General features: G+C 51.2%; 1 protein-coding gene across 3 annotated transcripts in view; it reads right to left on the bottom strand.

Moving 5' to 3' along the window:
* NTRK3 (neurotrophic receptor tyrosine kinase 3) overlaps positions 1 to 12,857 on the bottom strand; it is a gene marked incomplete at its 5' end in the record, with an annotated part of 191,957 nt that overhangs the window by 141,614 nt on the left and 37,486 nt on the right. For all 3 annotated transcript variants that reach the window (XM_082768804.1, XM_082768805.1, XM_082768806.1), the window contains 2 exons: positions 12 to 169; positions 6,574 to 6,642. In XM_082768804.1, the coding sequence (XP_082624930.1) occupies positions 12 to 169; positions 6,574 to 6,642 (227 nt within the window). The remainder of the gene's footprint in view (positions 1 to 11; positions 170 to 6,573; positions 6,643 to 12,857) is intronic.

The raw sequence follows: 12,857 nt of genomic DNA, 5'->3' as shown, positions 1-12,857 counted from the left end.
CTGCCCCTTACCGCACTGGGTGATGTTCATCTCCTGCAAAGGGATGACTGCTGTGTCCATGTTCGTGCAGTAGAGCTCCTGGGACTGCAGGTTGGCCTCGCCCTTCTCCTGCCAGAGCTGGATCCAGCGGATGTCGCAGCTGCAGTTAAAGAGGTTCCTCTCTAGTCTCCTACGGGCAGAGAGAGAGAAACGACAGTGGGGTGGGGAAGGAGGACCAGGGAGATCTCCTGGCTCTGTGCTCCCCAAGGACAAAGGGCACCAGGGAGATGCAAAGGGCTTTTCTGAGCTGATGGAGAAACTCCTCCATGGGGTATTCTGGAGCAACATGGTTCCCATCTCTTCTTGCTCCAGAGAGATGGAGGTTGTGCATCCATGTGCTCACACACACTCCTCCCTGAACAAGGTTTTACATCTTCCAGGTCAACACACATGTACTCAACATCTTTCACTGCAAGGACTGCACAGCCATGGCTCAGTCCCACAGTAATGTCACCCCGACACCTCAGGCATTCATCTCTCAGCAAAGGAGCAGGCAGCTTCACACCGCCCTAAAATACTAATCCACATCCTAAAATTCTACGTCAGTGGGGGTCCAAGACCCTGCTGGGGAAAGCACACCTCCGGCTGCACCAGCACTCAGCAAAGCTGGCAGTTTTTCTCCTTAGTAATGTGTACAAACAGAGCCTCCCAGGGCTCCAGGACATGAGCTAATGTGCAGGATATCATGCATTTTAATCAAATCAAACAGCTCTGTGCTGAGACCCTGCTGACCCGGCCGGGAGAAAAGGAAAAAAGCACTGCCTTTAATGTACTTCATTTAAAACACACTTATACGTTTTATATACGATGAATGTTTATTATTATCGATTTTCCAACCTATTAACCATTTCATTTACATTTTAAAGCCCTCCGGCTCTCTGTGTAGATGCAAGGAGGATGGGTCCCAACAGGGGGGAGGACCCCGGTGCTCAGCCAGGACAGAGCTACCAACCCAGGGGGCTGTCTCAGGAGAAAGCCTGGACAAAAGCCTGCCCCCCACATTACCATGAAGCAGAAAAAAAGCAGGGAGCAGAGGATTGAGCACTGAAAAGGTGAGCTCAGTCACCCCAGAAAAGAAGGGCTTCTCCAAACATCAATCCATTGCTCCACGTAGTGTTTGGATCCCTCCCATCAGACAAGGGGAAGCTGCTTTTCTGGTCCGTTCCACGCGTTACTGCAAAATTCATGCTTGCTTTTACAAAATTAATTCCACAGACTAACAGGATTTGGAAACAGCCTTCCAAACACGCGCAGCTGCTGTTGGGTCTGTAACGGCACTGCAAAAGCAGGAGGAGAAGGGAGCTTCTGTCAGCACCCAGGGCTGTTGAACTTTAATCCTAACGGTGTCAGGTTGATCCTCCTCATAGAACAAGATGTCATCTGGTTTTTATTTTTATTTTTAGAACAAACAGAGTTAAACTTCACTTCACGCCTTTTCCTTATTGTATTGCTTCCCCTTCACAAGCACCCAAACCTTCACAAGACAGGTACGAGGCCTAGACAAGAGACTTGAAGGCCAAAGCACCACATTTAAGAGGCCAGAGCAGATTGGCACAGCGATTTGGTGGGATCCAGATGACAAGGCACACTCTCTGCACACCACAATAGGTACAGTCAGTGCCTTGCACAGGCATCACAGCTTCATTGCAGCCCCAAATCCAGAGCCCACATTGTCTTGGGGACCCCACGTCAGTGCTGGCAGCAGGGCTGGATGCTGGGCAGGAGCAGGGGACAGAGCCTCAACATCCCAGGACAGCACGTAAGCAAGCAGGAGCTCAGCTGATGTTAGATCAGGTGGCTGGACATGTACCAGGGGCCAGGCAGTGAACAGGGGGAGCTCAGAGGCAGTGGGGGTGAAATTCTGCTCTGCTACAAATATCCTCATGAAACAAGGCTGCCGGGAGAGCCGCTGTCACAGCACTTAAGGGCAGCTCTGTAAGTAAGAGAAGGCAGCCTTCCCGGCCCATTGCTAATTCATGAGGGGCCATGAATAATACAGGAGGAGCGTGCTTCAGGGCAGAATTCACCCACGACCTGCCCCAGCACCAGTGATGTAACTCGCTCTAATCGAGGCCCCCACAGGGGCTTTTGCACAAATTAACTCCCATCACTGGCTGGACGTGCCAAGTGCCACCAGCTGCTGGCATGGCACCTCAGTGTGAATGCACCATGGGCATTTAGATGTGCACACAGATGTGTGCACCATTTTTCTCTCACATACTTGCAAAAAGCACGCTTGAGGTGTGGGAGATGCCTTTCCTCCTTGCTTGGAGCCTTCCCTGCCACGATGGCTGGCTCTCCAGAGAGGTCTACAGGGATTTCAGTGCTCACTCTGCCCTGGACCTACCCCCAGAAATGAACCCCCATCTTTCTTCTCAGACCTCATCAGTGTCCCTGCCTTGTGGCATGCATGGCTCATTAGGAGCTGCGGCCCCTTCCAGCCCTTTCTCCTGCAATTGCTCTAACACATTCACTCTTTCCTGTTGCAGATTTAACAAAAGCTAAAAGCAAAGGCTGGTCACAGGCTGGGCTAATGAGCACACGACAGAAGCGAATGAGGATATAGCTCTCCTCAAAGAGCACGTTGGCAGGGCTTGAACCACTCAGTCACCCCCAGCCAGCTCGGTCACCTCCGTTCCAGCATAAAACAGAAATGAGTAAAAGCATCCCCAGTGCCTGTGACCCTCTGCTTGCGGAGATAAGCACGCCTCCCCTTCCCTGCAAAGAGGAGAAACACCTCAAGGAGCTTCCACCACGTGCTGTAAGGCACCATCACCACCCAAAGCTGAGGGACTTCGCACACGAAGCAGGTTTTTTTTGAGCTCGGCAGCTAACAAAGACACACACCCTGTCCCCTGTCTCATCAGCTAAAACAAAGCTGTCTGCAGCTAGAGCCTCTCGGAGGGCAGCAGAGATCGCTGCCACACTTGTGCTGTCTGTTTTGATTCACATAAAGCTGCTACCGAGGTTTCTCACGCTCGCAATTAAAACACTCTCCTACCTCGAGACTCAGCCTGCTTCCCCAAGCAGGAGAACCAAAGAGCGCCCAGCGGGGAGAGAGCAAAATCTATTTTCATTTTCCATTTCTATTTATTTCCCAAAGCCTGTGCTTCTCCTGGGGGTGCAGCCAGACTTGTTGTTTCCAAAGCTCTGCCAGAAAGGGAAGGGCTCAGACAGGGAGCGATGTACGGTGTCCGAAAACTGAATTAGCTAACACTCAGAGCACGCGAGTACCAGCCATCCAGCTCCAACTCTATTACCGTGACTGTTGGTGGCAATAAGTTTTTAAGCTAGAGGCACATTAAACGTTAAGTCAGGCTCATAACAGGGATGCTGCTGTGCCCCATCCCTACCAAAGCCTCTTGCTGTAGCGTTGCAAAAACCTTCTGCAAGGCTTGCTGGCGGGGACTGCTAGTGTTAGAAATGGTCTGGGCAGAGCAGGGAGATGTTCAGGACTACAGGGTTTCAGACAACCAAGGAGGTAATTGGATCCAGAGTCTTAGGTCTTTCCGGGAAGGAATTTCTTGAAATGTCAGCCTTAAGCTCTCAGAGGACATGACAAAGGAAGCCAAGGACATGACAGAGGAAGCCAGCTGTGACTTGTGGATAAGAAAGGCTCTAAGCCCAATGTTTATGAGCTGTTGCAAGTGTCAGACACTTCCCCACGCACACGGAGCTTCAGGCTTCGCAGAGCTGTGTACACACTGGCTTCAGCCCTGCTGGTCAAGGTCAGCCCGTGCCGTGGGAATTGAGGCTGGAGTTACTGGAAACCATTCCAAGCCCTGCTTCTGGCCAGGAGGAGGAAGAGATAATATCCTTTGGAAGTGTGCCTCATTTTTGCCATCCTTTCTTCGGTGAGTCAGCAGGGGACAAGCTCAGCTCTGTTCAACAAAAAAAACTCTGCTTTAAAGAGTTATCTTTCCTAGCTCGAGATGCCTCAAAGGCAGCCTAGAGGCTGTTTTGAGCCCCAGGTTTCCAGCCACCCTCCCCTCTCATGGCGTGGCACAATCTTCACGTGGCATGACCTTGATGTTAGCCTTCTACTCTCGCCTCCACAAGGGGCTTTGTCCGGTTGCACATTCCCTGGCACTTTCCATGTCACACAGCTGTGGCTCTTCTCCCAGCACCCTGCTGGAGACGATCCTCCCATCTCTTCCCTTCCCACCCTCTCTGAGCTGCACACTGAGGTTTGGCCTTCGCTGAAGTCCTGGGCCACATGTTCCATCTCCCTCCCAAATTCTGGAAGCCTCCTTGGAGCTCACCATGCCAAGAAGCTGTCTTCTACTCACCCATCATCTGCATTGCTAAAAAAATAAAATACAATAAAATATGATATTTCTACTTTTGCACATCCTTTACCAATTTGTCTCCAGCTTGGGGATCCATTTATCCTCATTAGCAGCTGTAGCACTCAGGACCACATCCACTCCACGAGAGAAAATATTTCTTTATCTTAATTCCCAGCATCTTTACGTGAATGATTATTCAAAGTGCATAGCTCAAGCTACAGCTCTGTGAGGTCTTCTCTGCAAAGCTCAGCAGTTTCCTGGCCCTGGCAAGGATGCTGCAAGCACATCTCCAAGCCACATTACCACCAGCTGAAACCTTCCTCTTCTTTCCTGCTCTAGGAACCAGCATCACCACATTATCCTGGTTGTACCTGTGCTCATGTGGAAAGAGGGCCCCTGGGGACACGGAGCCCAGAGGGAAGACGTGATGGGAACTAGCAGTGACAAAGCAATTCTTCTGAACACCGCCGACCAGACCAGGCTGTGGCTCCTGCTCAGCAGCAGCAGGCTCTAAGCCCGTACCTCTAAGCTGATCACTTGAGCCCGTGCCAGGGGGTGGTGTGCCAAGAAGCCTGTCAGAGCACGATGGCAGGAGACGTCCAGACAAGTTGGGCGCTGCCAAGCCTCTTCAAAGGAAATGCTGACACCACGCTTCGTGACAGAGCTGCTGTCCCACTCCTCTCCTCTTCCTATCAGCCAGTCCCGTGACCTCCCACGTTCCTTCCCACGTTACTTTTTTCATCAATCAGGGCTCATTATCACTGAGAAAACCGCTCTGAGCACAGCTCCGATGGGAGCCAAATTGTTCACTTCGTTTCCGTTTGCCAGGCTGCAGAGCGCTGGCCCCAAGTGACTCTGCTGACACAGAGCGAGGCCACCTCCAGCCCACCAAATTCCCTGCCAGCATCAATGGCGTGGCTCAACGCGGATGCATCCTTCATCTGGTGGGGACAAGTACACTTTGCTGCCCACACAGCACCATCTCGATTCCTCTTGGGCTGGTATTGGTCTTTTAAGCCTGACTTGGAAGACCTGGGACATGCCCAAAGAAAGAAGACAGATCCAAGTGAAACAAAACCACAAAAACAAGCTACGTTGGAAGCATCCCCATCAATCCTCAGGTTCACCATTACCCCAAGCCCTGCCGGTGCCTCTCACAACCAGGACCACAGCCCCATTTGCTCCTCCACACTTCCTGGGCAGGAACCATCAATCTGAGTTTTGCCAGACAGAGCAATGACAAGAAGTAAAGGTCTAAGCATACAAATGACTCACGCTATTACACTTGAAACCTGAGCCAGGCTTTAAAGAAATATTTGGGGTTGTAATCAGCGAGAGGACAAATCCCAGATTCAGCATTTTAAGTTTGCAAGCCAGACTCCCCATCAGGGGGGCGTTTCTCTATTTCTAATATCACTATTAGTATTTTTCATTTAACAATTTGACAGAAATAAAATACACTGCAGTAACACCAGTGATAACACACTTACTCCCACTTGAAAGACTGTCTTTATTCCTTCATAAGTCACTTCTGGCTTACAGCTCTATTGATCATCAGCGAGGATGAATGGAGCTTCCCAGGATCCTCTGGGAGAAATCCTACATATATATATATATATTTAGACCCACCAAACAACTATTTCTAAAATTCAACAAAACAGGTCATCAGGGCAACGCTCCATTGATTTCACGTCCACTTTTTCCTCGAGCACAGCACTGAACGCTCCATCAATAATTCAGCAGGCTGAAGGGCTCTGCTGCCCCAGGGGAGACCCTATCTCCTCACCCACACAGGAGCTGGGAGGAACCTCAACTGCTAGAGACCGAGGGAGTCATCCAACTAAAAAGCAGGGTTGTCTTCTAAAGAATGGCCAGCAGATAAAGAAATACAGCTGGTGTCACCCTCCAATAGAGGAAGGCCAAATCTTTGGGAAGATCCACTCAAAATCTGGCCCAGTGAGTATTTCTAAGAGTATCTCTAACCTTTTCCCAGGGTCAGCCAGCCATTTACTACCCCTGGAATGACTTGTTCATCATCCTGACGTTAATTAGCCAGCCCCTGTGAAGTTAAAAGAGAAGCAGTTCTGCTCTGGTGCTCCCATAGCCAGGGAATCCTCCCAGGGAAGGTGCTGACCACTGGACTTTTAGGTAATTATTCACGGGCTTCAAAACAGCTCTATATAAAGCTCCTTCCTCCTCTCAGCCTCCCTCTTCTCCCAGGGGGTACCTCTGGGATGGGACTTACAGTTCGAAGAGCCGCAGCGTCTGGAAGAGTTGCCATGACAGGGTGGTGAGCCGGTTACCAGAGAGGTCTCTGAAAATTAACGGGAAAAAAAGAAGTCACCGTAAATAATTCCCCCTGCGCGTGGCCCTACTGCCACCACAGAGCCCGTCATCCTCTGCAGGGCTGTCAAGCAGCGTAGGACCTAGCTCTAGGTTTCCTAATGAGAGATTTTAATGAGGATGAACCTGAATGGAAGTTCTCTTTTTATTATTATTTTACCCCCAAAGGGAAAAATGGTTTGTATCCTGCTGGAGCGTTAAAATAATAATGAAAACAAAAAAGATTTGTCTGATTCTTGCCCACGAATCCGGAGCTCAACCAACCATATGCAGAAAGAACAAGCCTAATTTTGTAAGTTGAACAAAAAGTTAAGTACAAACATCGTGTTAAAAATATTAACGACCGGGTTGAAGTGACAGAATTATGATTACCCAAGGCATCATCATACAATACTTAGTGGCTGTGCATTAGAAGCATCCTATTATGGCTGTTTGCACCCAGGGGTGTCACTGCCACAGCAGCTGACAGCTCCCTGCCCCTTCCTCCATCTGCCCAAGCTTGCCAAAACATAAATCTCATCAAAATCTCAAAAACATAAACCTCATCTACCTGGGAGAGCTTCATGACCCGGCAGATATCACCTCCTTGGCTGGAGGCCAGAGAGGATAAGAGTGCAAAAGCAACCTGAGAAGTACTAAAAGCAAAAGAGAAGAGGTATTTTGGGGGGCAGGCTACGCAGGGAGAAGGCAGCCACACAAAGAGAGCCTTGGGTTGACAGCAAGGTGAGAAGGAGATAATGAAATCAGGCAGCCTTTGGGGGAGCAGAGGGAGGGTGGCCGCACATGCTGGCAAAATCCCAAATCCTCCCATGTCTGTGCGAGCATCCAGACCTCCAGGAAACACAGGAGGGGGCACTTTGCATCCTCCTTCACCGAGCGCAGTCCCATCCCCATCAGCTCCCTTCCCATCAAGTCCCACCCGCCACCACATGCCCCTGCAAAACCCCGCTCCCAAATTCCGAATTTAGGAGCTGCTGCTGCAGCTCTCACACCAAAGGCTCTTCCTGAGCCTGGCAGACACCAGCCCAAGCACCCCGAGAGCACGGTGCTGCATCATTAAATTCTGGCTCTGCCTCGCATCAGACTACCCTGCTGCGTAAAGCGCCGAAAACCACAGGTTCCTTGCTTCACATGACTGAGATCCCACCATTCCTAAGGCTTTAGACAAATTGCTTCCAGCCGCCAACAAAGTTTAGGAAGGCAGCAAAAAATAGCAAGTGATGTTAAGCAGAAGAAAAACTAAAAAAAAAAAAGTCACAAAACTCCCTCCTTTATCCACCCCGGAGCACTCGGCACCTGGGAAGTTTGCAAAGACAGATGAAAAGTAGGAGGGGAAGGAGCAGCTCGCTTCTAGAGAAAAGTGAGACAGTAAACTCCCTCCCCCTACACAGGGAGAAGAAAGAAGCGTAAAGGGGATGCAGGAGAGACAGCAAGATGTGGGAGAGAGGCAGAGATGCAGAGGAGGGAGTGAGTCTTGCTAGAATGTCCTTTCTCAAAGGTCATGTTTTGCTACATTAGGCAGAAATGTCAAGAGAAAATTGGATTCTGAAAGAGAAGAGAAAAAACAACAGGCTTTCCACGCAAATAAGGGAATCAAAAATAGCATGATCATGTTATTACAATTTAGGGCACAGAGAGATGGAGAAAGGAAGCGCCCTCACTAATGCAGGCAGCTTTGCCAGGCAGATGCGCTCCGCTTCTCTCCTCTGCTCTCTGCAAACCCGCTCCTAGCGCCCACCTGCCCCAAAAAGCCACAACCCACAGCGAGGGTTTAGGGGCAGTGGAGGAGCCTCTTCATGCAGACGTCTGCTCCTGCTCTGGCAGGGCTGGCACTGCCTGATCTGACTGCAGGACAGGTCAGGAGGGATACGCCAGCAGCTCCATGTCAGGGCAGGCAGGACACAGGCAGGGAGGAGCGCGTTCGTCACCCAACAGACACACCAGACACCTTAAAATGTCAGCAAGGCCCTCATAAAATGGCCCCTGGTATCAATGTGGAGACAGAAATGCATCGTTTAGGTTGCAAAGGCAAACACTGGAAAGGTCAGGAATGCCAGGACCGGGTGTGCAGGTGCAAAGGGTCCATCCACCGACTGCACAGACACGGAGCTGCTGCAGAAAAACCTCCCTGCATGGCCCCGATCTCTCCCCAGAATAGATCCATCCCCTGCGCCGGATGGGGCAGGTTTCCTGGGGAAAATAGCGTGTGATTATGTAATTAGAGACGGTATCGCAGTACATGCACACGAGGAGATTAAATTACAGCTCCGCGGGTGAACGAAGCTCTGGCATTTTGTAACTCCTCTTCGGCACTCGCAAGGTTCCCACCGTGCTCTAACCCCAGCCATGCACACCAAGCTTCCCAGTGTTTGTAAGGCATAGGAGAGGAGGATTGGGGAAGAGCAAGACCTTCCCCATCAAGGACTAGCCCTCTCCCACCTCCAGCTGCTCACACTGCTTGGGAGGCCAGAAATCCATTATCACTTCCATGTCCCCACCATTTCCAGTGACCTGAGACCACCACCTTCCACTCTTCACTCTCCAGCCACCCCCAAACACTCCTCATCCCCAAACTCCTCATCCACGCCCAAATCTCTTATGATCTTCCCACCCTCCACATCCTCCCATTCCATCCCCAGTGTCCCAATAAGAGCTGCCCCCCACATCTCCCCCCAAAAATCCTCTACCAAACTTCTCCCTCCAAATGGATCAAGAGATCCTACGTGAGACCCTAGAGAAATAAATTTGGGTGCCACAAGGCTGGAAAGTGTGGGTGTCACATGAAACTCAGGCAAGTTACCTGGGAACACTGTAGAAGTCTCCAAGCAATACCAGAGGGATTTCTTTTCCTTTATTTTTAATTCAATTCAGTTTTGGCACACTTGTATGGGAAGAGCAAAATTAAGTCTTTCCTGCAATGCCTGCTCCTTGATGAGCATTGTTCCCCCCTCCACAGGAGGGATGCAGGTGCTGGGACAGAAACATCACCAGTGTTTTCTGGCTTGAGCCAAGCAGCCCATTTCCCCCATCTACCACCTGAACAGATTTTATTTGAAACTTGAAAGGAATCATTAAAAAAAAAAAAAAATGCCTTCAGCCAGGAGCAGACACCCAACACAGAAAACTTCAGCCTGAGCAATTAAAATTTGGCAGTTGCAGGGAAGTGGAAGCAGTCGTGGAGCAGAGCGTGCCAGACAACCTTTCTAACAGGCTGTGCATCAGCTCCACCTGTAATAAAATCTGGCACATCACGAGCCGAGGAGACGCAGGGGGAGAGGAGCAAAACGCCTTCCCCACGTATTTCAAGGCGGCAAGCACGAGCGTGCCTCGGGACGGAGCTGCCATCAGCACTCCCGTAACGCCGTCAAGCTGCTGCTTTGCCGTGGGACGTGTTCTCCATCACTCACAAGACACTGCTTTCCCCAGGGCAGCCTGTGTAGAAAGAGCTGCCAGGGGGCTTTTTGCCTCCCGAGGAGGTCTCGAAGCTGCAGGGAGGGACATGAAAGAGGGACCTGGACCCACGCAGCCCGGAGTGAGGGGACTTTCCTGAAAGTGGAAGCAGCGTGTTCTTCTTTTCCCTCAATTACCCAGCTGCCAAAAGAGTTCCCACTATTAAAGCCATTTTTATTCAGCTAAATTAAGCCGGATGCCTCATTAATGACACCAACAAGCAAGAGCCCCTGTAATTAAACTGTAAGCTATATTATATGGTTCAGCCCGACGCAGTGGCAGAAACGCTGCTGGGGAGGGACTCTCCTCGCCTGTCCCTCCTCCACTCGCCCTTATTTTCAACCTGACACATTTTCTCCTGCATGGGACAAGTCTTCCACGTATTTTAATAACACGGTGCTGCTCTGGAAGTCCTGATTGCAGGATTCACTGCGTGGAGCAGCTGGGGTTGGAGGAACTCAAGCAACAGCCTGGCACACATTCGAGGTGAAAAGTACCCCCTCAGCTGCCCTCCTCAGCACGGGATGTGCCAGTGGCACCGCACCTGACTGCTTTGGTCCCTCCCGTGCCCTGGACACCCTATCCAGCACAGCGGGTGCTTCCCGTCATCTCACAGCTCACTGGGGATTTGGCTCAGTACTGGTGGCTGCAGGAGAGGACAAGGCTGGCAGCTGGAGGTATAGGGGTAGCTACATCCAGGCTTCATCTCTGCAGCAAGTAAGGCACTGAAGCTGGGTTTGAAACAGCAAAACACTGGAGTCTTTCTGGGGCTTACTCATCTCTGACAGACGACTCCGGTGACCTCTAAAAGCAGTGCCACATGCCCCTCCTGCCCTCTCCATCACTCTCCCTCCCTTCCCTGCGTAGTAAGCAGCTTTGTTCATTAAGGAAAAAAAAACAAACTGTCCTTTCTTAATGAATGTGCTAAAATTACCCCAGCAAGTCCCAGAAGCAGTGGAAGTATGGTCTCACCACAAATCAGGCTCTACAGACATTGGGCTTAATTGAGATCTCTGACAGCTGAGTGCCAAGCCCCAGCAGGACACACCTGAGGCAGCGCCTGTGGAAGTGCCAGACGATGCCAAGCACACCCAGAAAGTGGGGATAGGCAGGGCAGGAACTGCCCAGGCTCCAGACACAGAGGAGTAAAAAAGCTTCCAAGGCTCAATCTTCCCTTGGGAGCTCAGACACCACAACTCCCTCCTTGCTGAAGTCCACGGCACTGTGCCACACTCCATGAGGCACCTGAACTCACATGGTGCATCCCATCACATCATCTCATTCACCCCAAATTACATCTCATTCTAAGACTAGAGCCAGAATTTGCAACAGTCTCCCAAGCTCAAAGCCTCCTGCGTCAGAGGAGAGTGGAAGACCCTCGTCACGGAGGCAAGGAGAAACCCTGCCACCCCAAGCCCGTGTCCCTCCCCGCCTCCTGCTTACAAGTCCGTGATTTGCAAACCCCGAACATCACTGAAACAGGATCGAAGGAGGTGGAGAGGGGCTGCTCCTCTGCATTGTTCTTTAAACAATAGCATTAAAAAGCAGAAGTAGCAGAGCAGGGCGAGGGCGTGCGGCACCACGCCTCCGCCGCAGCTCCGCGGCACATCTGCCTCGCCTCTCACCACCCCTGCCAGCGCTGCCAGCCCTCTCCTGCTGCTGCCTCCAGCCCAGACTAAGCACTTTAAAGGCCATCCCTGACCCTGTGATGCCTCCACACCCTCCAAGTCATCTCGTCAGAGGGATGTCCCAGCTGCATTCAGCTTTGTTTGGAGGCACCATCCCTCGGAGCTCGTTGTTGCGCACGGTTTTGGTTCAGCGCGCGATGCAGATGGGAGCAGCCACCAGATGTGGGTAATAACATCCCCATGCTCTGAGGCGGATCAGATGCAGGGATCCAGCCCTCCCAACTACATTTGTTGTGTGCTGTTTACACTTGCTCTTCTCCGCAGACATCTGGGCTCTCCCAGGACTCGAGGAAAGGTTAAAAGCTAGGTCAGCCCTGCAGTCGCTTTCCCTCTGCCTGCCAGCTTCCCCGCAGGGCAGAGTCCAGCAGCAGCCACAAAACCTGCCAGGCTCCCGCTCAAGGAAAAGAAAATTAGCATGCAACAGGCAACAACCCTTCCCCCTGGCTGTCCTCCTGCCACCGAGATATCCTCAGGGATGCTCTGACCCCACCCTGCTTCTTTTCTCCCAGCCTATAGTCCTCCTAGGCCTGGAACATAACTCTACAGTGGGTTTCTCTCCTGCTTTGACACACAGAAATAATATTGGAGATTCGTACTGATTGAGAAAAAAGGGTTGCCAGCCAACAGCTCCAGCAAGGGGCTGGGTTTATCCTGCCTGCTTGCTTCACGTTGCCTGTTTCTTCAAGACAGAAACAGCAAGCGACGGGGGAATGCCTCCTACTCACAAGTTTCCAGCAGGCCCAGAGCAAACCAGACGGCTGCAGGAGAGAAAAACCACCCCGCTGCGCTGAGACTGCACAGGATGGAAAACCCTTAACGGGCATTTCCCAGAGAGGGGCTGGGACAGCAGCGAGGGCCCTTCAGGTCCTCTGAAGAAAGGAAGGGGTACAAAAATTAATACAATCACACACCTATATCTCCCAGCAACAGCAAAACAACAGGGCATAAGGCGGGCTAAGCTCTCGGCAGACACCGCTAAATGGTTTCCAATTAATTAACTGATTACATGATAGAACAGAAGGGGATTCAAGTGAGAGCTGTTGACCTT

The sequence above is a fragment of the Aythya marila genome (assembly GCF_965140915.1).
Source record: "Aythya marila genome assembly, chromosome: 11".
Lineage (NCBI taxonomy): Eukaryota > Metazoa > Chordata > Aves > Anseriformes > Anatidae > Aythya > Aythya marila.
This window is presented reverse-complemented; position numbering and strand designations above follow the sequence as displayed.